Source organism: Sus scrofa, chromosome 10 (assembly GCF_054392235.1).
Source record: "Sus scrofa isolate SSC_HxYL_T2T_F1_AM1 chromosome 10, Sscrofa_HxYL_maternal_Yorkshire_Landrace_v2.0, whole genome shotgun sequence".
Taxonomy (NCBI): domain Eukaryota; kingdom Metazoa; phylum Chordata; class Mammalia; order Artiodactyla; family Suidae; genus Sus; species Sus scrofa.
Window position 1 is genome coordinate 17,858,118 of NC_139392.1, and position 27,619 is coordinate 17,885,736.

At 39.1% G+C, this 27,619-nt stretch overlaps 1 protein-coding gene across 5 annotated transcripts in view; it reads right to left on the reverse strand.

The window, feature by feature from the left end:
• Positions 1–27,619, reverse strand: part of SCCPDH (saccharopine dehydrogenase (putative)) — a 58,812-nt gene that overhangs the window by 7,616 nt on the left and 23,577 nt on the right. For all 5 annotated transcript variants that reach the window (XR_014817068.1, XR_014817069.1, XR_014817067.1 and 2 more), the window contains 4 exon segments: positions 25,884–26,014; positions 24,779–24,896; positions 23,581–23,700; positions 23,425–23,481 (listed from right to left, as the gene is read on the reverse strand). Coding sequence is in view for 2 of the 5 variants with exons in the window: in XM_084978738.1 (XP_084834864.1) it covers positions 23,425–23,481; positions 23,581–23,700; positions 24,779–24,896; positions 25,884–26,014 (426 nt within the window). In the remaining 3 variants the exon portion in view is untranslated.

Here is a 27,619-nt window from a genome sequence, read left to right on the forward strand (position 1 = left end):
GTTACCTACAAGGGAACCCCCATAAGAATATCAGCTGATTTCTCTACAGAAACACTACAGACCAGGAGGGAATGGCAAGAGATATTTAAAGTGCTCAAAGGAAAAAATATGCAACCTAGAATACTCTATCCGGCAAGAATATCATTTAAAATAGAAGGGGAAATAAAAATTTTTCCCAACAAACAAAAACTTAAAGAATACAGCAACACAAAACCCAGGTTAAAGGAAATATTGAAAGGGCTTCTCTAAACCAAAAAGAAAGGAAGGAAAGGGAAGAAAAAAGAAAAGAAAAAAAAAAAAGAAGAAGAAGATGAGGAAGAACTAGGACTGAGGAAACTGCAATCAGAGAGAAGTCACTCAAATAAGCCAGCATACAGATTTAATCATGAACATGCTTCAAACAAAATAAAATTAAAAAGAAAAAAATAAAAAAGAGTCATCAAAACCATAAAATGTGGGCAAGGGATGTCAGGAGGTAAATAACCTTTTTTGTTTATATGTATGTCTCTCTTCTTAATTTTAATATAGTAATGAAGTGTTTGAACTTACAGGACCATCAGGCTAAAACACACATTTATGGGAAGGGGTTAGCATACTTAAAAAACAGGGCAATCACAAGCCAAAACCAAATATTGCATTTGCAAAAAATGAAAAAAAAAACACTCAAGCAGATAATAACAGGAGACCATCCAACCAAAAAAAAAAAAAAAAATGGAGAACCATAGAATCAACTGGAACACGAGGTTCAAATGGCAATAAATAATCATCTATCAATTATCACCTTAAATGTCAGTGGACTGAATGCCCCAATCAAAAGACACAGGGTGGCTGAGTGGATAAAAAGGCAAAAACCTTCAATATGCTGCCTACAAGAAACTCACCTTAGGACAAAAGATACATATAGATTGAAAGTGAAAGGGTGGGGAAAAATATTTCACGCCAATAGACATGACAGAAAAGCAGGAGTCGCAACGCTCATATCAGACAAAATAGACTTTAAAACAAAAGACATAAAGAAAGACAAAGAAGGACACTATTTAATGATTAAGGGATCCATCCAAGGAGAGGATGTTACTATTGTCAACATATATGCCCCAAATACAGGAGCACCCAGATACATACAACAAATATTAACAGACATAAAGGGAGATATTGATGAGAATACAATCATAGTAGGAGACCTTAATACCCCCCTCACATCAATGGACAGATCCTCTAGACAGAAAACCAATAAAGCAACAGAGATCCTAAAGGAAACAATAGAAAAGTTAGACTTAATTGATATCTTCAGGACACTACATCCAAAAAAAGCAGAATACACATTCTTCTCAAATGCTCATGGAACATTCTCAAGAATCGACCACATATTGGGACACAAAGCGAATCTCAATAAATTTAGGAGCGTAGAAATTATCTCAAGTATCTTCTCTGACCACAATGCCATGAAATTAGAAATAAACCATGGGAAAAGCAAAGAGAAAAAACCTACTCCATGGACACTAAACAACATGCTACTAAAAAACCAATGGGTCAACGAGGAAATCAAGAAGGAAATTAAAAAATACCTTGAAACAAATGATAATGAAGACACAACCTCTCAAGATCTATGGGATGCTGCGAAAGCAGTGCTCAGAGGGAAATTTATAGCAATCCAGGCCTTTCTCAAAAAAGAAGAAAGATCCCAAAGTGACAACTTAACCCTCCACCTAAACGAATTAGAAAAAGAAGAACAAAAAAGTCCTAAAGTCAGCAGAAGGAAGGAAATTATAAAGATCAAAGAAGAAATCAATAAAATAGAGACTCAAAAAACAATAGAGAAAATTAATAAAACCAAGAGCTGGTTCTTTGAAAAGGTGAACAAAATTGACAAACCCCTGGCCAGACTCACTAAAAAGAGGAGAGAAAGAACCCAAATAACCAAAATTATAAATGAAAAAGGAGAAATCACAACGGATACAGCAGAAATACAAAAAACCATAAGAGAATACTATGAACAACTGTATGGCAACAAGTTTGACAATCTGGAAGAAATGGACAATTTTCTAGAATCTTACAGCTTGCCAAAACTGAATCAAGCAGAAACAGACCAACTGAACAGACCGATCACTAGAAATGAAATGGAAGAGGTCATAAAATCACTCCCTACAAATAAAAGTCCAGGACCAGATGGCTTCACAGGTGAATTTTACCAAACATATAAAGAGGAATTGGTGCCCATCCTCCTTAAACTCTTTCAAAAGGTTGAAGAAGAAGGAATACTCCCAAAGACATTCTATGAGGCCACCATCACCCTCATTCCAAAACCAGACAGAGATACCACCAAAAAAGAAAACTATCGCCCAATATCATTGATGAATATAGATGCAAAAATTCTCAACAAAATCTTAGCCAACCGAATCCAACAACATATCAAAAAAATTATACACCATGACCAGGTCGGGTTCATCCCAGGTTCACAGGATGGTTCAACATACGCAAATCAATCAGCATCATACACCACATTAACAAAAAAAAGGTCAAAAATCATATGAGCATCTCAATAGACGCAGAAAAAGCATTTGACAAAGTTCAACATCCATTCATGATCAAGACCCTCGCCAAAGTGGGTATAGAGGGAACATTCCTGAATATAATCAAAGCCATTTATGATAAACCCACAGCAAATATAATACTCAATGGGGAAAAACTGAAAGCCTTCTCACTCAAATCTGGAACAAGACAGGGATGCCCACTCTCACCACTGCTCTTCAACATCGTTTTGGAAGTCTTAGCCACAGCAATTAGACAAACAAAAGAAATAAAAGGCATCCATATAGGAAGAGAAGAGATCAAACTGTCACTGTATGCAGATGATATGATACTATACCTAGAAAACCCTAAGGACTCAACCCCAAAACTCCTTGAACTGATTAATAAATTCAGCAAAGTGGCAGGATATAAGATTAACATTCAGAAGTCAGTTGCATTTCTGTATACCAGCAATGAAACACTAGAAAAGGAATACAAAAAAATGATACCTTTTAAAATTGTACCTCACAAAATCAAATACCTCGGAATACACCTGACCAAAGAGGTAAAGGACCTATATGCCGAGAACTATAAAACCTTAATCAAAGAAATCAAAGAAGATGTAAAGAAATGGAAAGATATTCCATGTTCCTGGATTGGAAAAATCAATATTGTGAAAATGGCCATCCTACCCAAAGCAATCTACAGATTCAATGCAATCCCTATCAAATTACCCATGACATTGTTCACAGAACTAGAACAAACAATCCAAACATTTATATGTAACAACAAAAGACCCAGAATCGCCAAAGCAATCCTGAGAAACAAAAACCAAGCAGGAGGCATAACTCTCCCAGACTTCAAGAAATACTACAAAGCCACAGTCATCAAAACAGTGTGGTACTGGTATCAAAACAGACAGACCCACCAATGGAACAGAATAGAGAATCCGGAAATAAACCCTGACACCTATGGTCAATTAATCTTTGACAAGGGAGGCAAGAACATCAAATGGGAAAGGAAAGTCTATTCAGCAAGCATTGCTGGGAAACCTGGACAGCTGCATGCAAAGCAATGAAACTAGAACACACCCTCACACCATGCACAAAAATAAACTCCAAATGGCTGAAAGACTTAAATATACGACAGGACACCATCAAACTCCTAGAAGAAAACATAGGCAAAACACTCTCTGACATCAACATCATGAATATTTTCTCAGGTCAGTCTCCCAAAGCAATAGAAATTAGAGCAAAAATAAACCCATGGGACCTCATCAAACTGAAAAGCTTTTGCACAGCAAAGGAAACCAAAAAGAAAACAAAAAGACAACTTACAGAATGGGAGAAAATAGTTTCAAATGATGCAACTGACAAGGGCTTAATCTCTAGAATATACAAGCAACTTATACAACTCAACAGCAAAAAAACCAATCAACCAATGGAAAAATGGGCAAAAGACCTGAATAGACATTTCTCCAAGGAAGATATACAGATGGCCAACAAACACATGAAAAAATGCTCAACATCGCTGATTATAAGAGAAATGCAAATCAAAACTACCATGAGATACCACCTCACACCAGTCAGAATGGCCATCATTAATAAATCCACAAATAACAAGTGCTGGAGGGGCTGTGGAGAAAAGGGAACCCTCCTGCACTGCTGGTGGGAATGTAAACTGGTACAGCCACTATGGAGAACAGTCTGGAGATACCTTAGAAATCTATACATAGAACTTCCATATGACCCTGCAATCCCACTCTTGGGCATCTATCCGGACAAAGCTCTACTTAAAAGAGACACATGCACCCGCATGTTCATTGCAGCCCTATTCACAATAGCCAGGACATGGAAACAATCCAAATGTCCATCGACAGATGATTGGATTCGGAAGATTTGGTATATATACACAATGGAATACTACTCAGCCATAAAAAAGGATGACATAATGCCATTTGCAGCAACATGGATGGAACTAGAGACTCTCATACTGAGTGAAATGAGCCAGAAAGACAAAGACAAATACCATATGATATCACTTATAACTGGAATCTAATATCCAGCACAAATGAACATCTCCTCAGAAAAGAAGATCATGGACTTGGAGAAGAGACTTGTGGTTGCCTGATGGGAGGGGGAGGGAGTGGGAGGGATCGGGAGCTTGGGCTTATCAGACACAACCTAGAATAGATTTACAAGGAGATCCTGCTGAATAGCATTGAGAACTATGTCTAGATACTCATGTCGCAACAGAAGAAAGGGTGGGGGAAAAAACTGTAACTGCAATATATACATCTAAGGATGACCTGACCCCCTTGCTGTACAGTGGGAAAATAAAAAATAAAAAAAATAAAAAAAAAAAAACAATATGAGATGTAAATTAAAAGTGTAAGACTAGGGAGTTCCCGTTGTGGCGCAGTGGTTAACGAATCCAACTAGGAGCCATGAGGTTGCGGGTTCGATCCCTGCCCTTGCTCAGTGGATTAACGATCTGGCGTTGCCGTGAGCTGTGGTGTAGGTCGCAGACACGGCTCGGATCCCGCGTTGCTGTGGCTCTGGCACAGGCTGGCAGCTACAGCTCTGATTAGACCCCTAGCCTGGGAACCTCCCATATGCCGTGGGAGCGGCCCAAGAAGTGGCAAAAAAAAAAAAAAAAAGACAAAAAAATAAATAAATAAATAAAAGTATTCAATGAAACGTTGATAGTGAGCTTTATAATGCTGGATCAAGGCAGACAACACCTGAACCCACTGATCAATCCTGTCACTAAAAGCAGGACATGATACATGATACACCACTTATGATATGTTGCCTAAAAAAAAAAAAAGGTGTAAGACTAGTTTAGAGGAGAGCATTATTAAGTTTACCGAGGGGGAGGCCAGGGCTTTGAATTATGCACACACGCGCACATACACACAGGTGCGTGTGCACACACACAATCTAATAGAGAAGTTAATTACACGGAAAAGTTGGGGGGGGTACCAGAAAGGAGAAACCATTATTTAAAGACAAAAGCAGACAAAGATGTCACAAGAAAATCACAGACAACATCCCTGATAAACATAAATGAAAAAATCCTCAATAAAATATTAGCAAACTGAATTCAATAATGTATTAAAAGGATTATAGACCACAATTGAGAGGGATTTATTTTCAGGCTGGAAGGATTTTTCAACATTCACACATTAGTCAAAGTGATATACCACATCATCAAAACACAGAATAAAAATCCTATCATCTCAAATGCAGAGAAAGCATGTCACAATATTCAACGTCCATTTAGGGTAGAAAGTCTCAAAAGAATAGGTATGCAGAAGGAATATTCTTCAACATCATAAAGGCCATCTATGACAAACCCACAGCTAACATCATATTCAATGGTGAAAAGCTGACAGCTTCTCTTTGAAGATCAGGAACAAGACAAGGATGCCCATTCTTGTCAATAGTAACATAATGCTGGAAGTTCTATCCAGAGCAATTAGGTAAGCAAAAGAAATAAAATGTATCTAGATTGGAAAGGAAGAAGTAAAGCTGTAAACTAGTTGCAGATGAGATGATTTTTTTTTTTTTTTTTTTTGTCTTTTTTGGGCCATACCCACAGCATATGGAGGTCCCCAGGCTAGGGATCGAATTAGAGCCGTAGCTGCTGGCCTACGCCACAGCCATAACAACATGGGATCCAAGTCGTGTCTGTGACCTATACCACAGCTCACGGCAATGCCAGATGCTTAACACACTGAACAAGGCCAGGGATTGAACCTGTGTCTTCATGGATGCTAGTCAGATTTGTTTCCACTGAGCCAGGACAGGAAACCAACATGTTTTGTATAGAAAACTTTAGAAAGACTCCATCAAAAAGTCAGAAATAAATGCATTCAGTAAGGTCATGGAATACAAAATAAATACACAAAAATATGTTGCATTTCCATACACTAATGAACTGTCAGAAAAAATATTACGAAAGCAATCTCATTGGAGTTCCTGTTGTGACACAGTGGAAAGGAATCTGACTAGTAACCATGAAGTTGCGGGTTCCATCTCTGGCCTTGCTCAGATGCAGTCATCCAGCATGCTGTGAGCTGTGGTGTAGGTCACAGATTCGGCTTGGATCCCACATTGCTGTGGCTGGGACATAGGCTGGCAGCTACAGCTCCAATTCGACCCCTAGCCTCCTGGGGACCTCCCTATGCCGCGGGTAAGGCTTAAAAAAAAAAAGAAAAAAAAAAAAAAAGGAAAGAAAGAAAGAAAGAAAAGAAAAAAAAAGCAATCTCATTTATAACTGCATCAAAAAGAATAAAATACCTAGGAATAAATATATCCACGGAGGTCAAAGAACTATATGCTGAAACCTACAAGACATGAACAAAAGAAATTGAAGAGGTCTCAAACAAATGGAAAGACGGTCCATGCTCATGGACTGGAAGAACATCAGTAAAATGTCCATGCTACCCAAAGCAATCTACACATTCAACACAATCCTTCCCAAAATACCAATCGCATATTTCACAGAACTAAAATAGTAAGTCCTAAAACTTGCATGAAACCAGAAATGACTCCAAATAGCCAAAGAAATATTTGAAAGAAGAACAAAGCTGGAATAAATTACTAATGCTATAGTAATTAAAACAGTACGGTACTAGAGAGTTCCCATTGTGGCGCAGAGGAAATGAATCCTACTGGTATCCGTGAGGATGGGTTTGATCCCTAGCCTTGCTCAGTGGATTAAGGATCTGGCATTGCTGTGAGCTGTGGTATAGGCCGCAGACACGGCTCAGATCCTGCATTGCTTTGGCTGTGGTGTAGGCCGACAGGTGCAGCTCTGATTCAACCCCTAGTCTGGGAATTTCCATATGCTGCACTTGCAGTCCTCAAAAGCAAAATGACAACAACAACAACAAAAACCAAAAGAAAAAAAAAATGGTATGGTATTGGCATAAAAATATAGATCAGTAGAATAGAACAGAACACAGATCTCCAACATAAACACAAACATACATGGTCAACGGATTTATGACAAAGTAGCCAAGATATACAAGGAAAGGACAGTCTCTTCAATAAACTGTTGAAAAAAATCAGACAGCCACATGCAAAACAATGAAATTGGACCACTTCTTACATCATACACAAAAATGAACTCAAAATGGATAAAGGCTTGAATATAAGATCTGAAACTACAGAACTGCTAGAAAAAAACATAGGCAGTAAGCTCCTTGACGTAGTCTTGAAGATGATTTTTCTGAACCTGACACCAGAAACAGAAACAAAGACAAAAATAAACAAGCAAGATTATACCAAAGTAACATGCACACAGCAAAGGCAGCTATGAGCAAACTGAAAAGTTAACCAACTAAATAAGAGAAAATATTATACATCACATATCTGGTTAGTGACTATTTCCCACAATATATAAAGAAGCCATACAACTTACTAGCAAAAACCAAACAATCTAATTAAAAAGGGGGCAGCAGATCCAAAGAAGACATAATTTGGCTACTTGTACATGAAAAGATCCTCTACATCATTAATCATCAGGAAAATGCAAATCAAACCACGCAGCACCTGTAAGAATAGCTGTCATTTTAAAAAAGGCTAAAAATAGACGAATGATGAGGGTGGAATTTGGGAAGACCACAGGCACACCAAAATTATAAGTACATACAGAGTAATCATCAATGAGAACACCCTGAATACTAGCGGAAGATTTTTCAACAAGATATGAAGAAGGAACCACAACATGATGGGCAGCAGGAACAGAGATGCACTATAGTCAAAACCCAAACAACAAAGTAGGCAACCCACAAATGGGAAGATAATCACAATTACAGAGGTCCTCTCCAGGGAGAGAGGGGTCTGAGCCTCACACTGGACTCCCCAGCCTGGGGGTCCTGTACCAGGGGACAAGTCCCCAGAACATCTGGCTTTGAAGGCTAGCAGGGCTTGCATACAGAGAGCGGATGGCCTTAGGAAACAGAACCTACACTCTTAAAGGACTGACACAAAATCTCACAAGCTCCGACACCCAGTGCAGAAGTAGTAACTTAAAAGGAGCCTAAGTCAACCCACTCGATGAACTTGCAGAGCCTCCTGGAGAGGAAGAAGAGAACTGGGACTCCCTCTAGGGAAAATGACACTAAGAGAAGTCACACAGGGGCACTTGCTCTACCATGAGTACACTAGTGCTGGCAAGGATCAGTTTGGAGTCCTCCCTCTACCCTATTAGCACCAGGTACTTTTCTGCCCAGCAGCAGACTAATACTAGCCCTGGGTCTCCCATACTGGGATCCAGGACTACCCACACAGTGGGCTAGCATCAATCCACACCCCCTGTATCCCTGGCACAGCATGCCATGACTTGGCCATGCCCACTAGCAGGCAGGCACCAGCTCAGGACGCCCAGGGCCTTGCAGCCAGCCTCTCCAGGACCTAGTCAGGCCCACAAGAGAGGCAGCAGCCTCAGCATGAGGCAGAGCCTGGCAACCAAATGGGGGCCAGCTCAGCCTACTAGGATGTCCATAGGAGTCAACCCCAGCACTATAGAAGGACCCATGCAGCCCACTTAGGGGCCATCCCAAAAGGATATAGCTCTGGTGACCAGTGAGGAGTGTGCTGCGAGGAGCCACTAAAAGTCTGGAGGCCATTCCCCAGGACTGTAAAATGTAACTGACCTACCTAATACACAGAAAAAAAAGGAGACTTAGGCAAAAGGAGGCAACAGAGGAATGTGTTCCAAAAAAGAATAAGATAAGGGGGATAAGAAATCTACTTTCATAAAGAGTTCAGGATAATGATCATAAAGATGCTCAAAGTTGCCTGAGAAAAGAATGGATGAACACAGTGAAAAAATGCAGGTTAGAACGTGGTCAAACTTAAGAGATCAGTAACTTATAATAATTGCAAATTTATTCAGCTTGCTATACATAAACCTCATGGTAACTCCATACCAAAAATCCCTAATAGAACACACACACAGAAGAAAAAGGAATCAAACATAACAATAAGGATAGTCATCAAATCACACAAGAAAAGAAGAAAAGGGAGAAGTAAACAACTACAAAACCACCAGAGACATTTAGCCCTGGATGGGATAAAGATGTCATAATAGAAGGACTGGAGCTCAACTTCTCTCAGAAAAACAACAAAATTACAACCAAATGCTGAGCAACCTTCAACCAAATGGACTGGAAACTTTCAAAATGATATCCTACTCCAGAAGACAAAGAGGAGGCCACATCAAGAGGTAGGAAGGGCAATTACTTCCTTGTATAAACAACTCCATACCTCCCAGGTGGGAAGCCCACAAACTGGAAAATAACTGTATCACAGAAACTCATTTACAGGAGTGAGAATTCTGAGCCCCACGTCAAATCCCATGACTGGGGAACTGGCACTGGGATAAAGAGCTTCCAAAGCATCTGGCTTTGAAGGCCAGTGGGGCTTGTGTGCAGGAGCTCCAAAGGACTGGGGAAAACGGAGACCCCATTCTTGAAAGGTGCACACAGACTTTCACGTGCACTGGGTCCCAGGGCAAAACAAAGGCTTCAATCTGGGTTGGACCTGACTGCAGTTCTTGGTGGATCTCCTGGGAAAACAGGGGACGAATGTGGCTTGCTGTAGGGGAAGGGCAATGGAGGGAAAGCTCTTGGGAATATTCATCAGCATGTGTTTCTCTAGAGGTGGCCATTTTGGGAAAATCTGGTCCCACCCATCAGCACTGAGAAGCCCCAGGCCAAACAAAAATCCAGGTGGGATCACAGCCCCACCCATCAGTAAACAGGCTGCCTAAAGAACCCCCAGGCACACAACCACCTCTAATCTCACCCAGAGACAAAGCCCCGCCCACCAGAGGGATAGGAATCAGCCCAACCTACCAGTTGGCAGGCAACAGCCCCTAGCATCAGGAAGCCCAAAGCAAACCCCCATGCCAACCTCAGCCATAAGGGGGGCAGACACCAGAAGGAAGAGAGGCTACAACTCTATTTAATCTGTCAAAAGGTCACCACACCAAAAACCTATAAAAATGAAAAGACAGAGAACTATAACTCAGATGAGGGAGAAAGGAAAATCCCCAGAAAAACAGCTAAGTGATCAGGAGATTCTCAGGCTCCCAGGAAAAAGACTTGTTGATGCTGAAGATGATGCAAGACATTGGAAATAAACTAGAGGCAAAGATGGATAACTTACAAGAAACACTGAGCAAAGAGATACAAGATATAAAACTTAAACAAGAACAGATACAAAATACAATAACTGAAAAAAAAAATTTATTACAAGCAGCCAACAGTAGAATACAGGAGGCAGAAGAACGAATAAGTGAGGTGGAGGACAGATTAGTGGAAATCAGGGATGCAGAACAGAAAAGAGAAAAAAGACTGAAAACAAATGAAGAGAGTCTCAGAGAACTCTGGGACAATATTAAATGCACCAGCATTCGTATTATAGGGGTGCCAGAAGAAGAGAAAGGGACAGAAAAAATATTCCAAGAGATAATAACCGAAAACGTCCCTAACATGGGAAAGGAACCACTCACTCAAATCCAGGAAGCATGTTGAGTACCATATAAAATGAACCCAAGGAGGAATACACCGAGACACATAGTAATCAAACTGACCAAAATTAAAGACAAAGAGAAAATACTGAAAGCAGCTAGGGAAAAGAAACAAATTAACATACAGGGGAACCCCGATAAGGTTACTGGCAGATTTTTCAGCAGAAACTCTGCAGGCCAGAAGGGAGTGGCATGATATACTTAACGTGATGAAAGGCAAAAACCTTCAACCAAGATTACTTTACCCAGCAAGGCTCTCATTGAGATTTGAAGGAGAAATCAAAAGCTTCACAGACAAGCAAAAGCTAAGAGAATTCAGCAACACTAAATCACCTCTACAACAAATACTAAAGGACCTTCTCTAGGCAGAAAAGAAAAGGCCACAACCAGAAATGACAAGGCCCACCAGTAAAGGTGTATATACAGTAAAGATACGAAATCATCCACACACAATTATGCCACTAAAATCGGAAATCATGAGAAGAGGAGGGTACAAATGCAGGACACTGGAGATGCACTTGCAATTAAGAGACCAACAACTTAAAACAATCTTGCATATATATAGCCTGTTATATTAAGACTTCAGAATAACTGCAAACCAAAAATCTACAATTGATACAAAAACAAATAAGAAAAATCAACTAAAATACAACATTAAGTCATCAAACCGCAAGAGGAGTAGTTCCCACGGTGGAGCAGTGGAAACAAATCCGACTAGGAACCATGGGGTTGCGGGTTCGATCCCTGGCCTCACTCAGCAGGTTAAGGAGCCAGTGTTGCCATGAGCTGTGGTGTAGGTCGCAGATGCGACTCTGGTGTAGGCCAGCAGCTGTAGCTCCTGTTGGACCCCTGGCCTGGGAACCTGGATATGCTGTGGGTGCGGCCCTAAAAAGACAAAAAGACAAAAAAAAACAAAAAACAAACAAACAAAAATCACAAGAGGAGAGAACAAGAGAAGAAGGGAAGAAAAAAGAGCAACAAAAACAAAATCAAAACAATTAATAAAATGGCAATAAGAACATACATATCAATAATTACCTTAAATGTGAATGGACTAAACGCTCCAGCCAAAAGACACAGATTGGCTGAATGGATACAAAAACAAGACCCACATATATGCTGTCTTCAAAAGATGCATTTCACTTCTAGGGACACATACAAATTGAAAGTGAGAGGATGAAAGAAAATATCCCATGCAAATGGAAATCAAAAGAAAGCTGGAGTAGCGATACTCATATCAAACAAAATAAACCTTAAAATGAAGAATATTTTAAGGGATAAGGAAGGTCACTACATAATGACCAACGGATCAATCCAAAAAGAAGATATAACAATTTTAAATATCTATGCACCTAACCTAGGTTCACCACAATATATAAGGCAACCGCTAACAACCTTAAAAGAACAAATTGACAATAACACAGTCATAGTGGGGGACTTTAACACCGTACTGACAGCAATGGACAGATCATCCAGACAGAAAATCAATAAGGAAACACAGGTCCTGAATAAAGCATGAGACCAGATGGACTTAATAGATATTTATAGGACATTCCATCCAAAACCAACAGAATACACATTCTTCTCAGGGGCACACAGAATATTCTCTAAGATGGATCACATCCTGGGCTACAAATCAAGCCTTGGTGACTTTAAGAAAATCGAAATCATATCAAGCATCTTTTCTGACCACAATGCCATACAACTGGAAATCAACAACAAGAAAAAACTGCAAAAAACACAAACATGTGGAGACTCAACAACATGCTACTCAACCAATGGATCACTGAAGAAATCAGAGGAAATTAAAAAATACTTAGAAGCAAATGACAACAAAGATACGACACTCCAAAACCTATGGGATGCAGCAAAAGCAGGTCTAAGAGGAAAGTTTATAGCAATACAAGCCTACCTCAGGAAATACAAAACAACCAGAAAAGTATTAACAAAATGTACACACCTATCAATAATTACTTTAAATGTAAATAGATTAAATGCTGTAGTCAAAAGAAATAGAGTGATTGAATGGATACATAAACAAGACCCATATATATACACTGCCTACAAGAGATTTCAGATATAACGACACACAGAAAGTAAGTGAATGGAAAAAGGTATTCTAGACAAAAGGAAAAGAGCTCCTTAAAGGGACCAATCCAAAAGGAAAATATAACAACTGTAAATATATATGTACCCCATAGGAGCACCTAAATACATAAAACAAATCTTAACAAACATACAAGGAGAAATTCACAGCAACACAATTAGAGTAAGGGACTTTAACACCTCACTGATATCAATGAACAGATCACCCAAACAGAAAATCAGGACGGAAGTACTGACCTTAAATAACATACAAGACTAGATGAACTTAAGAGATATATATAAAGCATTTCATCTCAAAGCATCCAAATACACATTCTTTTCAAGTGCACATGGATAGTCTCTACTACCGATCACATACTAGGCCAAATAACAAGCCTTGGTAAATTTAAGAAAACTGAAATCACCTCAAGCATCTTTTCTGACCAGAATACTAGGAGACTCGAAATCAACTCTCAGGAAAAAACTGCAAAAATCAAACAGGTAGAGGATAAACAACATGTTACTAAACAACTAATGGGTCACCGAAGAAAGAGAATATCAAAAAATACCTGGAGGCAAATGAAAACGGAAACACAACCATCCAAAATCTATAGGACGAAAGAAAAGTAATTCTAAGGGGGAAGCTTATAGGAATACAAGCACCCTCAGGAAACAAACAAAAATCTCAAATAAGCAACCTATCTTTGGACCTAAAGGAACTAGACAATTAAGAATAATCAAAAACCAAGTCAGTAGAAGAAAAAAATCACAAAAATCAGAGAAAAAAATAGGTGAAACAGATACTCCAACAACAATAGAAAAGATCAATGGAACTAAGACCTAGTTCCTTGGGTACACAAAATGGGTAAACATTAGGCCAAACTCATCAAGAAAGAAAGAGAGAATAAATAAAATCAAAACTGAAAAAGACAATCCAAGTGACATCACAGAAAGACAAAGTATCATAAAAGATTACTAGAAACAATTTTATGTGAATAAAATGGAGAACATAAAAGAAATGGATGAACTTGTAGAAATGTTTAATCTTCCTAGACAGATTCAGGAAAAATAAAAAATATGAACAGACTGATTACCAGAAGTAAAACCAAATCAATAATTTTAAAACCCCTCAATTCCCAACAAACAAAAGTCAAGCACCAAAGAGTATCTGTCACAGGTGAATTCTACCAAACATTTAAAGAAGAGTTGACAGAGTTCCCATTGGGACTCAATGGCTGGCAAACCCGACGAGCATCCTTGAAGTGGTGGTTGGATCCCTGGCCTCACTTACTGGGGTTAAGGATCCAGAGTCGCCGTGAGCAGTGGTGTGGGTTGCAGATGCAGCTGGGATCCCACATTGCTGTGGCTGTGGCGTAGGCTGCTGGTTGCAGCTCTGATTGGACCCCTAGCCTGGGAACCTCTATATGCCATGGGTGATGCCCTAAAAAGACAAAAAGACAGAAAATAAATAAATAAAATATAGAAGAGTTTATGCCTATCATTCTTAACTATTCAAAAAACTGCAGAGGAAGAAATGCTTCCAAAGTCATTCTATGAACCTCCATCCCCGATACCAATACCAAAGACACTACAAAAAAAAAAAAAAAAAAAAGGAAAATTACAGGCCAATTTATCATTGACGAACAAAGATGCAAAACGTCCTCAACAAAACATTAGCAAACTGAAATTTTTTTTTTTTTTTTTTTTTTTTGTCTGTTTGCTATTTCTTAGGCCACTCCCGTGGCATATGGAGGTTCCCAGGCTAGGGGTCGAATCGGAGCTGTAGCCTCTGGCCTACGCCAGAGCCACAGCAACGCAGGATCCGAGCCGTGTCTGCAACCTACACCACAACTCACGGCAATGCCAGATCATCAACCCACTGAGCAAGAGGAGGGACCGAACCCACAACCTCATGGTTCCTAGTCGGAGTCATTAACCACTGCGCCACGATGGGAACTCCTAGCAAACTGAATTTAACAATACATTAAGAGACGAATAACTGATAACCGTGAATCAATCATCATGATACACATTAACAAACTGAAGTTTAAAAACCGCATGATCTTCTTGGAGTTTCCACTGTGGCACAGTGGGTTAAGAATCCAAAGGCAGCAGCTTAGACTGCTGTGGAGGGAGGGGTTCTATCCCTGGCCTGGTGCAGTGGTGTTAAAGGATCTAGCCTTGCTACAGCTTTGGCATAGGTCACAGCTGCGGCCTGGATTCAATCCCTGGCCCAGGAACTTCCATATGTCATGCATATTGCCATAAAAAAGTCATATGATCATCTCAACAGATGCAGAAAAACTTTTAAGAAAATTCAACATTCATTCCTGATAGTAACTCTCAACAAAGTGGGTTTGTTGAGAGGAACATACTTCAACACAATAAAGGCCATATGTGTCAAGCTCATAGCTAACACTCAATGGTAAAAAGACATTTCCTCCAAGATCAGGAATAACACAGGAGTGCCCACTCTTGCCACTTCTGTTTAACATAGCATTGGAAGTCCTAGCCACAACAATTAGACAAGAAAAACTAACAGAAGGAAACTAAATTGGAAAGGAAGAAGTAAAACTGCCACTGTCTGTAGAGGTCACAATGCTATATAGAGAAGATCCTAAAGATGCCAAAAAGAAAAAAAAAAAACAAACAAACAAACAAAAAAAAACCTGTTAAAACTAATAAATGAACTCCATAGAGCTGCAGGATACAACATAAAGTTAATACACAGAAATCTGCTATATTGCTATACACTGACAACAAACTATCAGCAAAAGAAATTAAGAAAACAATCTCACTGACAACTGCAACAAAAGGAATACTACCTAGGAATAAATCTAAACAAGGAGGTAAAATAATTGTACTCAAAAAATCATAAGATATTTATGAAATAAACTGAAGACAATGCATGGAAATATATACCATGCTCTGTGATTGTAAAAATTAATATTGCTTAAAATAACCATACTACCCCAGGCAACCTATAGAATCAATGCAATTCCTATCAAAACACTAACGGTATTTTTCATGGACCTCAAATAGCCAAAGAATCCTGAGAAAGAACAAAGCTGGAGTACCATCTTCCCTAATTTCAAACTGTATTGCAAAGATACAGTAATCAAAACACTATGGTACTGGCACCAAAAAAACTGACACACAGATCAACAGAACAAAAGAGAGATCTCAGAAATAATTTCACACGCACATGTTCAATTACTCTATGACAAAGGAGGCAAGAATATACAATAGGAAAGACACCCTCCTCGATAAATTGTGCTGGAAAAACTGGATACACACATGCAAAAAAAAAAAAAAATCAAACCAGATTGCTGTCTCACATCACATACAAAAATAAACTCAAAAAAGTATTTAAAAACTTCAATGGAATAGCTGCAACCATAAAACTCCCTAGAATAAAACATAAGTAGTATGCTCTTTGACACTGGTCTTAGCAATATTTTAGTGGATATGTCTCCTCAGCTAAGGGAAACAAAAGCAAAAAGAAACAAGTCAGACTACATTAAACCAAAAAGCTTTTGCACAGGGAAGGAAACTATCAACAAACAGAACAGACTGCCTACTGAAGGGAAGAGGACATGTGCAAGAGGACATGTGCAAATCTACCTAATACGGGGTTAAGACCTAAAACACAAAGAACGCATACAACTCAACATCAACAAAACCCCAAAGAAATTAATTAAAATTCGGCAGTGGAGATGAATAGATATTGTTCCAAAAGAGACAGACATGAAAATACACTCAGTTATCAATCATCATTAGAGAAATGTAAAATAAAACCATAATGAGAGAGCACCTCACACCCATCAGAATGACTGTCATCAAAAAGAACAAATAAATGTTGACGATGTGAAGAAAAGGGAACCTTCATCCTGGCACAAAAAACAGACACATCATCAGAGAAATGCACATCAAAACCATAATGAGATATCACTTCACAACCATCGGAACGACCATTATCAAAAAGAACAGATACATGTTGGTGATGTGGACAAAAGGGAACCCTCCTGCACTGCTGGAAGGCAGGGAAACTGATACAGCCACTATGGAAGACAGTAAAACAGAACTACCATGTGATCCACCAAGTCCACTCTAATTTGGAAAAATATATGCATCCCCCATGGTCACTGCAGCATGCCTTACAATAGCCAAGGCATGGAAACCACCTAAATGTCCACAGATGGATAAAGAAAATGTGGGGTGTGTACACACACATATTCAGCCACACAAAAAATGATATCCTGCCGTCTGGGACAACATGGACAGACTGCAAGGGCACTATTCAAAGTGAACTAAGACTGAGGATGACTTTGTTCATATATGAAGGTCATATATACAGTGAACAGATTGGTAGTTGCCAGAGGCCAGGGGTAGGGGTGGAAGAAATGATTGAACTGGATTGTTTTTCCAGTTTAAATAAATGGAATAAAATATTATTTGAAGAAAAAATAAAGATAAGAGTTTTTCAATACATTTACCAACACTAAGGGACTATTATTGAAAAAGAGCAATAAATTCAGCTTTCCATGTATGTCCAAGGCCATATGCTCTCAAGGGCCAATACTAAAGAAGATGAATTTCCAATAAAAAATAGGAGGAAATCAAACTGGTGAAGTTGCACAAAAGAAACCAAGTGTATTTCCTTACTGTAAAGGTATCTGGTAGCTTTTTCAGGCATGACTGATTTTCCTTCCCATTTCCCTCACTTCATCCCACAACATGTAGCCTTATCTAAGCATTAAATTATACAGTGTGAGTTCATGAGATCTGAGCAGAGATTTTTTTTTTTTTTTTTTTTTGGCGGCACCAGAGGCATACAAAAGTTCCTGGGCCAGGGATCAAAACCATGTCACAGCAGTGACAACATTGGATCCTCAACCAGTAGGCCCCTGGGGAACTCCATAAGCAGAGATGATCTTAAAAGAATGGGATGGCATCCACGCCTTTCAAGGCTGACTGTCCACTAGACTTCTCAGAATGAGTGTTGGTCAGCCTGGGAAGTAGAGAAAAAAGAGAGGGGTAAGAGCAGAGAAGAAAGGAAAAGAGGAAAGGAAAATGGAGAGAACTTGTTGGTTTTTCCTGTCCAAAGATGGTCTAAGAAAGAGGATAACGCTACCAGGCCAACGGAACTGTAGTCCATTTGTTGGGAAGACTGATTTAAAAAAAAAAAAAAAAGGAAATTACATGTCTTCTGTAATTTGTTTAAATGGAGAGAATAAGTAAGTAAGACAATGCCTTGTCCTGAAATTATCTTACCTAACAGATATATTTCTGATTAAGGTAATGAACTGTATTTTTATTTGTATGCCTCAGACTCTTGTCTGTGTACACACACACCCTCCAAATCTTCTTCAACAAGTTATCTGTGGATGGGCACTTGGGTTGTTGGTTTCCTTGCCTTGGCTGTTGTAAATAGTACTGCTATGAATACGGAAGGACATTTATCCTTTCAAATTAGAGTTTTCCTCTGTTTTGGATATATGCCCGAGAGTGGGATTGTTGGATCATGAGGCAGCTCTGTTTTTTTGTTTTTTTGTTTTTTTTTGTCTTTTTGCTATTTCTTTGGGCCACTCTCGTGGCATATGGAGGTTCCCAGGCTAGGGGTCGAAACGGAGCTGTAGCCACTGGCCTACGCCAGAGCCACAGCAACTCGGGATCCGAGCCGCATCTGCAACCTACACCACAGCTCATGGCAACGCCAGATCGTTAACCCACTGAGCAAGGGCAGGGACCGAATGCGCAACCTCATGGTTCCTAGTCGGATTCGTTAACCACTGCGCCACGACAGGAACTCCAAGGCAGCTCTGTTTTTAGTTTTTAAAGGAAGTTCCAAAGTGTTTTCCAAAGGGGCTGCACAAATCTCATCTACTTTCTCACCCACTAACAGTGTAGAAGGGTTCTCTTTGCTATACACCCTCTCCAGCATTTATTATTGGCAGATTGTTTGATGACAGCTCTTCTGACTATGGTCATGCATTACCGTGGTCTTGATTTGCACTTCTCTAATCATTAGCGATGTTGAGCATCTTTTTCATTTTCCTGTTGGCCATGTGTATGATGTCTTTGAAGAAATGTCTATTTAGGTATTCTGCCCATTTTTTGGATTGGGTTGTTTTTCTGCTATTGAATTGAATGAGCTGTCTGTATATTCTGGACATTAGCCCCTTCTTGGTTGCATTGTTTGCAACGTAATTTTCTCTCAGTCTGTGGGTTTTTCTTTCATTTTGTTGATGGTTTCCCTTGCTGTGCAAAAGGTTTTAAGTTGAATTAGGTCCCATTTGTTTATTTTTACTTTTTTTTTTTTTTTTTACTTTGGAATACAGATCTAAGAAAATATTGCTATGATTTATATCCAAGAATGCTTTGCCTATGTTCTCTTGTAGTTTTATGGCATCATGTCTCATATATAGGTCTTCAAACCATTTTGAGTGTATTTTTGTATATGACATGAGGTACTAATTTCATTGACACACAATGTTCCCCAACTTTCCCAATGCCACCTGTTAAAGAGACTGTCTTTTCTCCAACACATGTATCTTGCCTCCTTTGTCACAGATTAATTGACCATAGATGTGTAGTTTTATTTCTGGGCTCTCTAGTTTGCTTCACTGACAGGCCTGTTTTTGCATCCATATCACACTGCTTTGATTACCATGGCTTTGTAGTATTGCCTAAAATCTGGGAGAGTTATGCCCTCCAGCTTTGTCTTATTCCTCAGGATAGAGAACAATGGCATTAAATCTACAGATTGTTTTGGATGCTATGACCATTTTTACAATATTAATTTTTCCATCTAAGAGCATGGGATGTCTCTGCAAGTATCATCCTCAACTTATTTTATTAATGTCTTATAGTTTTCAGCATATAGGCCTTTAATTTCCTTGGCTAGTTTTATTTTACACTATTTTTTTGCTTTTTAGGGCGGCACCCCCAGCATATGTAGGGGTCACATTGGAGCTAAGGCTGCCAGCCTATGCCACAGCCACAGCAATGCAGAATCCGAGCCACATCTGTGCCCTACACCACAGCACATGGCAACATCGGATCCTTAACCCACTGAGCGAGGCCAGGGATAGAACCCGCAAGCTCCATGTTCCTGGTGAGGTTTGTTTCCACTGCACCATGATGGGAACTCCTCCTTGGCTAATTTTATTCCTAGGTATTCCATTCCATTCCATTCCATTCCAACTCCATTCCAGTGGCAGCTGCACCTGCAGCATGCAGAAGTTCCTGGGCCAGGAATCAAATGTGCAACACAGCAATGACCCAAGCTATAGCAGTGACAATGCTGGATCCTTAATCTGCTGTGCCACCAGAACTCCTTGGACATAATTTTAAATGGGGTTTATTTTTTTACTTTCTCTTTTCTCATATTTCATTTTTAGGGTAAATGTATGCAACAGGTTTCTGTTTGCTAATGTTTTACCCTGCTACCTTGCTGAATTCTTCTATTAGTTCTAATAGTTTTTGTGTGGAGTCTTTAGGGTTTTCTATATAGAGTATCATGTCTACACTTTTATCTCTTCTCTTCCAATTGGATATGTTTTATTTCTTTTTTTTTTTTTTTTGGTCTGACTGCAGTGGCTAGGACTATGCTGACTAGAACTGGTGAGAGTGGGTATCCGTGCCTTGTTCCTGAACTTGGCAGGACACTTTTCATTGCTGAGTATTATGTTGGCTATGGGCAGTAAATGGCTTTTATGATGTTGAGATATGTTCCCTTTATGCCCACTCTGGGGAGAGTTTTTCTTATGAGTGGATGATGGATTTCAACAAATGCTTTTCCTGCATCTATGGAGATGATCATGTGTTTTCTGATTCTCTTTTGCTAAGGCGGTGTATCACACTGACTGATTTGCAAATGTTGAACCATCCTTGGGAACAGGGTCAGGTTTGTGCACTGATTTCTTATACAGCAGTGGGGAAATGAAATAGACTGATAACACAGGAAGGCTATGAACAATTCAGCTAAGAGATAAGGGCCTGCACCATTGACAGACTGAAAAGACAGCCCCACAGATTGGGAGAAAATATATTAAAATCACATATCTGATAAGGGATTAATATGCAGAATGTATAGAGAACTCATCAAACTCAACAATATAATGCAAAAATGGGCAAGGGACTTGCTCATACATTTCTCTAAAGAAGATATGCAAATGACCACTAGGAACATGAAAAGAAGTTTGACATCACTAATAACTAGGAAACTGTAAATCAAAACCAAAATGAGGTATCACCTCACACTTATCAGGATGGATACCATCAAAAAACAAAACAAAACAAAAAAACAGGAAATAACCAGAGCTAAGGATGTGGAGAAACTGGAACCTTTGTGCACAGTTGGTGGGAATATAAAATGGTACAGCTGGGGTGGAAAACAGCTTGGTGGTTCCTCAAAAAATTAAAAGTAGAATTACCATAGGATCCAGCAATTGCACTTCTGGGATATACCCTAAAGAATTTTTTTTGTCTTTTTAGGGCCGCACCTGCAGCATATGGAGGTTCCCGGGCTAGGGGTCGAATTGGAGCTGTAGCTGCTGGCCTACACCACAGCCACAGCAACGCCAGATCCAAGTTGCATCTGCGACCTACACCACAACTCATGGCAACGCCACATCCTTAACCCATTGAGTGAGGCCAGGGATCAAACCTGTGTCCTCATGGATGCTAGTCAGATTCGTATCCATGGAGCCATGCCCTACCCTAAAGAATTGAAAGTAGGGACTCAAAGAGATATCTGCACACCCAATTTCATTAAGGTATGCAAAACAGACAAAAGGTGGAAATAACCCAAGGGACTATGGACAGTTGAATGGGTAAGCAAAATATGGTATATACAACCAGCCCTCCATACCCATGATTTCTGTGTCCCATAGACTCATCAACTGTAAATCAAAATTATTCAGAAAAAAAATTCCAGAAAGTCCCAAACAGCAAAACATTTTTTTCAAAGAGCAAATCTTGAATTTGCCTCATGCCACCCACACAGCCTTTATAATTATTTACATATCATTTACATATGTATTATAAAGTAATCTAGAGATGACGGAAAGGACACAGGACAATGTCCACTGGTTAAATGCAAATACTATGCCATTTTATATAAGGGAAACTGAGCATTGCAAATTTGGGTATTTGCGGATTGGAGGGTCCTGGAACCAAGTCCCTGCCTATACTGAAAAAACAACCATGTATAATGGAATATTATTTGGCTGCAAAAAGAAAGGAAATTCTGACACATGCTACAACATGGATGAAGTCTGAGGACATTACGTTATGCAAAATAATCTCATCAAAAGGACAAGTACTGCATGATTCCACTCATGAAGTATTTAGTGTGGTCAAATTCATACAGACAAAGTAGAATGGTCTTTGCCAGAAACTGTGGGGAAAAAAAGGGAAAGGAGAGTTGTTTCTTAATGAGTATAAAGCTTCAGTTTTGCAAGATGAAAGGATTCTGGAAATGGATGGTGGTGATGGTTGTGTAACAATATGAATGTATCTGATACCACTGATGCTTAAAAATGGTGAAAATGATAGATTTCATGTCATGTGTATTTTCCCACATTAGGAGCGGGAGAGAGAGAAAGAGGGAGAGAGAGACAAGAGCCTGAACTAAGACAGTGGTGATGTGTTTGGAGAAAAATCTAGAAGGATGCATACATTCATGACTGGGTAGATGACAGTGGCACCAACTGAGATGGGACACAGAGAAATAAGAGTGTTTGGTGGAAAGAAGTTCAGATTTTTGACACATTAAATTTGAAGTGCCTGAAGCAGTCATATTGTTGAGGATACCGGACAGAAGTAATTCACTTTCCCACGGAGATCCAGGGTGTGTGGAAGTAGAAAGGGAAGGTGTGTGGGGAGGGAGAGAGAGGAGGTAAAAAGGAGAAGATAATTTAGGAGGACAAAAAAATAGAAAAGTAAAAATATGTAAAATCTCTATGAAGAGAATATAATTTCTGGAGCCAGACAGCTGGGCTGTCATCCTAGGCTGGCCATTTACTCATCCTAGGACTTGGGCAAATTTCTTGGACTCTCTGTGACTCATTTTCCTCATCTGTAAAATGGAGATAACACCTACCCCAAGGAGTGTTGGAAAAGATAAAATAATCTAATTTATGGAAAGAATGTAAAAAAAAAAGTACCAGTAAGTGCTTCATCAAGTCTTAGCTATTATTTTCATGGCACTGAGGAAAAGTAGAAATAAAATAAAGAAAAATACTACTTTAGAGACCTGGATACAAAGGAAAGGGTTACCTGTTTTTGTGTTGGGCCTTGTTTTGAAAAATAACCAAAGGAAAAGAGCCATGGGAACTAAAGGGAAAAAAAACAAAAACAAAACCTTCAGTGATGTTTTTGAAAATTCATGGAAAATATTTCTAAACAGTCTAATTTCATAAAAATATTACTTACCTTTACGAGAAGTTGCCTTCCAATGCCAAACCTCACAAAGAATAAAAAAAACAGTCCAGCAAACATCAGCTTAATAATAGAGGTGATGCCTCCCATAGTTACATAAGCAGCATACTGAACCTAGATGAAGAACAGAAAGCCAGGATGTCACTCCCTCCGTTCTTAGACCTAGTCACCATAAAGAACGTGAGCTACTTCTAACTTACTCTCTAGTCATAAATACCAAACAAAAGCAGTTTCCACTTTATGAATGTGTTATGTTCTAAAAGTTGTTTGGAAACCAGACACTGACAGTTTAAAAAAGAAATTGTAATTAGTTCCCCCTACTTGAACACATAAATCCTCATAATCTCTGTAGGAAAAGTCCGTAATAATACACTTCAGATTAACAATAAGACATTAGAAAGTGAAGACTGCACTTACAACCTTTAATGACAAAATATTCTTTTAAAAAAAAAGAACCGGAGATCGCTTCCTCTTCAAGTCTCAGCAGTGGGAGTAATTACTGCCTTAATCAAACAGAGTAGGATGGTACTCCAGAGGTATCAAGGAGAGAAGAGGGAAGAACCCAGACATCTCCATAAGCAAGAGAGAGAGAGGATTCTAGCAGCCGAAACTCTTAACAGGACGACCGGGTGTTCACAACACCACGATTTCCTGCACTGAACTTGCTCAGTTGTATTACATTAAAAAGGTATTCAGCAGAATTTCCTTTGCGGCTCAGCGGGTTACAAACTTGATGAGTATCCATGAGGAGGCAGGTTCGATCCCTGGCCTTGTTCAGTGGGTTGAGGACTGGCCTTGCCGTGAGCTGTGGTGTGGGTCACAGATGAGGCTTGGATCTGGTGTTGCATTGCTATGGCTGTGGTGTAGGCCGGCAGCTGCAGCTCTGATTTGACCCCTAGCCTGGGAACCTCCATGTACCACAGGTGCAGCCGTAAAAAGACCAAGAAAAAAAAGGTATTCAGCAGGCCAGATTTGAATTAGGGGAGGAGGCTATTACCAACCCCATAAAATACAAAATGCTCTATATACTGCTAATTCTTTGTGCTTCCAGGAAATGAAACATGTAGGATTTAGCTCCTTTTTTTTTTTTTTTTTTTTTGCTTTATAAACATAAAAATCCTCAATAAACTGATAGGGGAACTGAAACAAACACAGATTATTCTTTATTAAAAAATAAGCCATGTACACTTACAGGTGACTGCTCTAAATTTTCATGCAAGTAACGCTGAGTCCGCTTCACAACAGACACATCTGCTCCCAGGAAAGGAATGGAATAACTGTTGAGTTCTCTGCAGTAAGAAACTGGCCACCTGCAAGACAGACCCATGCGGCAACTTCTCCGTTTATAGTGACCACAACTTGAATTGGTTTACTTCTGAATAAAAATCTTAACCTTTCTTGAAGCAGTCAATAACAACAATGAAGATGGTAGACCTGTTCTTAATTAAAACTACTTCAGTATTTTTCCTTTGTCCTCTACAACGACATCCAAACATGTGACAAGGTGTAAAAATGAAGCAGGCTTCACACCATGGGCTCTTAACATGTAGAGTTTAACCACGTTTTATACCCCATCAATTTCCCTAGACAATGCTCAAAGGAAAACGCATTTCAACAGCCAGACTCTGAGTTTAGAGTTCTCACATACAAATACTATTAAAAGATTGCCTGATTGATGTCCATAAGATCATCATCTTTTTACTGAATAAAATTTAATTGATGTTTAATTGTGATATTGATAATGAAGGGTCATAAAACCACTTTTTCCTCAGAATCCCTGTTTATTATTACATATGAAGTACTTAATCTTGGGGTAACATATCAATTGTACTTTATTGAAATGTGAACACATAAAAGAGTATCTGAAACAGAGGAAGTGCTTCATCAAGTCTTAGCTATCCTGAGCTCACGATAAAAAAATCTCCAGGAGTTCCCGTTGTGGCGCAGTGGTTAACGAATCTGACTAGGAACCATGAAGTTGCGGGTTTGATCCCTGGCCTTGCTCAGTGGGTTAAGGATCCGGCATGCCGTGAGCTGTCGTGTAGGTGGCAGACGCGGCTCGGACCCCGTGTTGCTGTGGCTGTGGTGTAGGCTGGCAGCTACAGCTCTGATTCAACCCCAAGCCTGGGATCCTCCATATGCCATGGATACGGCCCTAGAAAAGGCAAAAAGACAAAAAGACAAAAAAAAAAAAAAAAAAAAAAACCTCCAGGTTTTTCTTAGCAGCATATGCTATTAACAGCCAGATCAACAACATGCTTCGATAAACTGAAGAATAGATTTTTGAGATAATATACCTTCTTTTCAGTTTTGGACCAACAACTGGGACAGGCTTCAGATGTGACTCATTTCGTAGTTTCTTCAACTGACTCTTATCTGCAAAACCATAAACTGCTGACTTCCAGGTTCCATCATGAATGCACAACCCCTGATGAAATAATTCAAGAGTTAAAGTAACATGTCTTAAGGGATAATTATTAAATGTAAAACCAAGTAACTTATAACTGATACAAAGAACACTTTGCCTCTATTTGAGCAGACACAGTCCCTCTTTAATAGCCTTGAGATGTAGTCTCACAACTGGCTAAGCAACAGTAACACTCATTAGTTTGACCATATTCACTATTGATACTCGGTTTACAGTCTACGTATTTACAACATATGCCCTTTCTTCTTTCCTCCTACCTTTATATGTTCTTTTTAATAAGCCAGTGAGTTTCACTTCATCCCCTTCACTCAACTAATTAGCACTGATTGCTTTAAGCAGAATAAAAGAAACAATAAAACCACCAGAAGATTCAGCTTTTCGTATCAGAGCTTTGATGACACTTCTGAAAGCAGAGACATCAACCGAATTTCCATGTTGGTGCGGATTAAGTTCTTCTGCTTTGTTAAAACTAAAAGTCTGAAGAGTTGATTTTATGAAACTATCCTAAATCTGCACCTATCTAATAGGATCTTTTACAAAGATTTCCAAAATACAGGAGAAAAGTTTTTAAAAAACCTACCAATACCTTTTTAGACAAATAAACCATCAAAAAAGCAAAACTTACACTACATTCTAAAAAAAAACTCTATTCCATTGAAAAATAGAAAAGTGCACAAGACATAAACGCATAATTTAATGAAATTATGAAGCAAACATCTATGGAAGCCCAAAGGCCCTCCTTCTGTCTTGTCTTTGTGATAATTAAGAAAAAGTTTTGCTTTTTTTGTTAGTATTTTACCACCTAAGTATTCGTTCCTAAACAGTGCAGTGACTTTTCCTTTTCTAAATTTTACAGAAATGGAATCATACAGTGGATATGCCTTCAGTTTGGTTTCTTTTGTTCAAAATTGTGATGTTAGGATTCATCATGTGTTAGAAGCACCTCCTACTCTGCAGCTGACTTTTTTTTTTTTTTTTGACCTTTCCTTTTTTTGTTTTTTGGGTTTTTTTGTCTTTTGATGGCTCCCCCTACAGCATATGGAGGTTCCCAAGCTAGGGGTCCAATCAGAGCTGTAGCTGCCAGCCTATACCACAGCCATAGCAACATCAGATCTGCACCATAGCTCATGGCACACCAGATCCTTAACCCACTAAGGCCAGGGATCGAACCCACATACTCACGGATATTAGCTGGGTCCATTGACCACAGAGCCACGACGGGAACTCTGATCTTTCCATATTCTTAATGTCTTTGGATAAACAGACATTCTCAATCTTAAACTTCAAATGTATACAAATTACTATATATTACTTTTTCTTTATATTTAATGCCTACTGTGTTTTGTTTTGTTTTTATAAGCAATCATTCCCTGTACAGCATGGTGAATATAGTTAATACTACATAGCATATAAGAAACTGGCTGAGATGATTTTAAAAGTTCTCATCACAAGAAGAAAAGTTACAGCTAAGTATAGTGATGGATGCTAACTAATGGTGATTATTTTGTAATATATGCAAATACAGAATCCTTATGCTCGACACCTGAATAGTATAATGTTATATGTCAACTATACCTCAATAAAAATAAATTAATAAAATAAAAT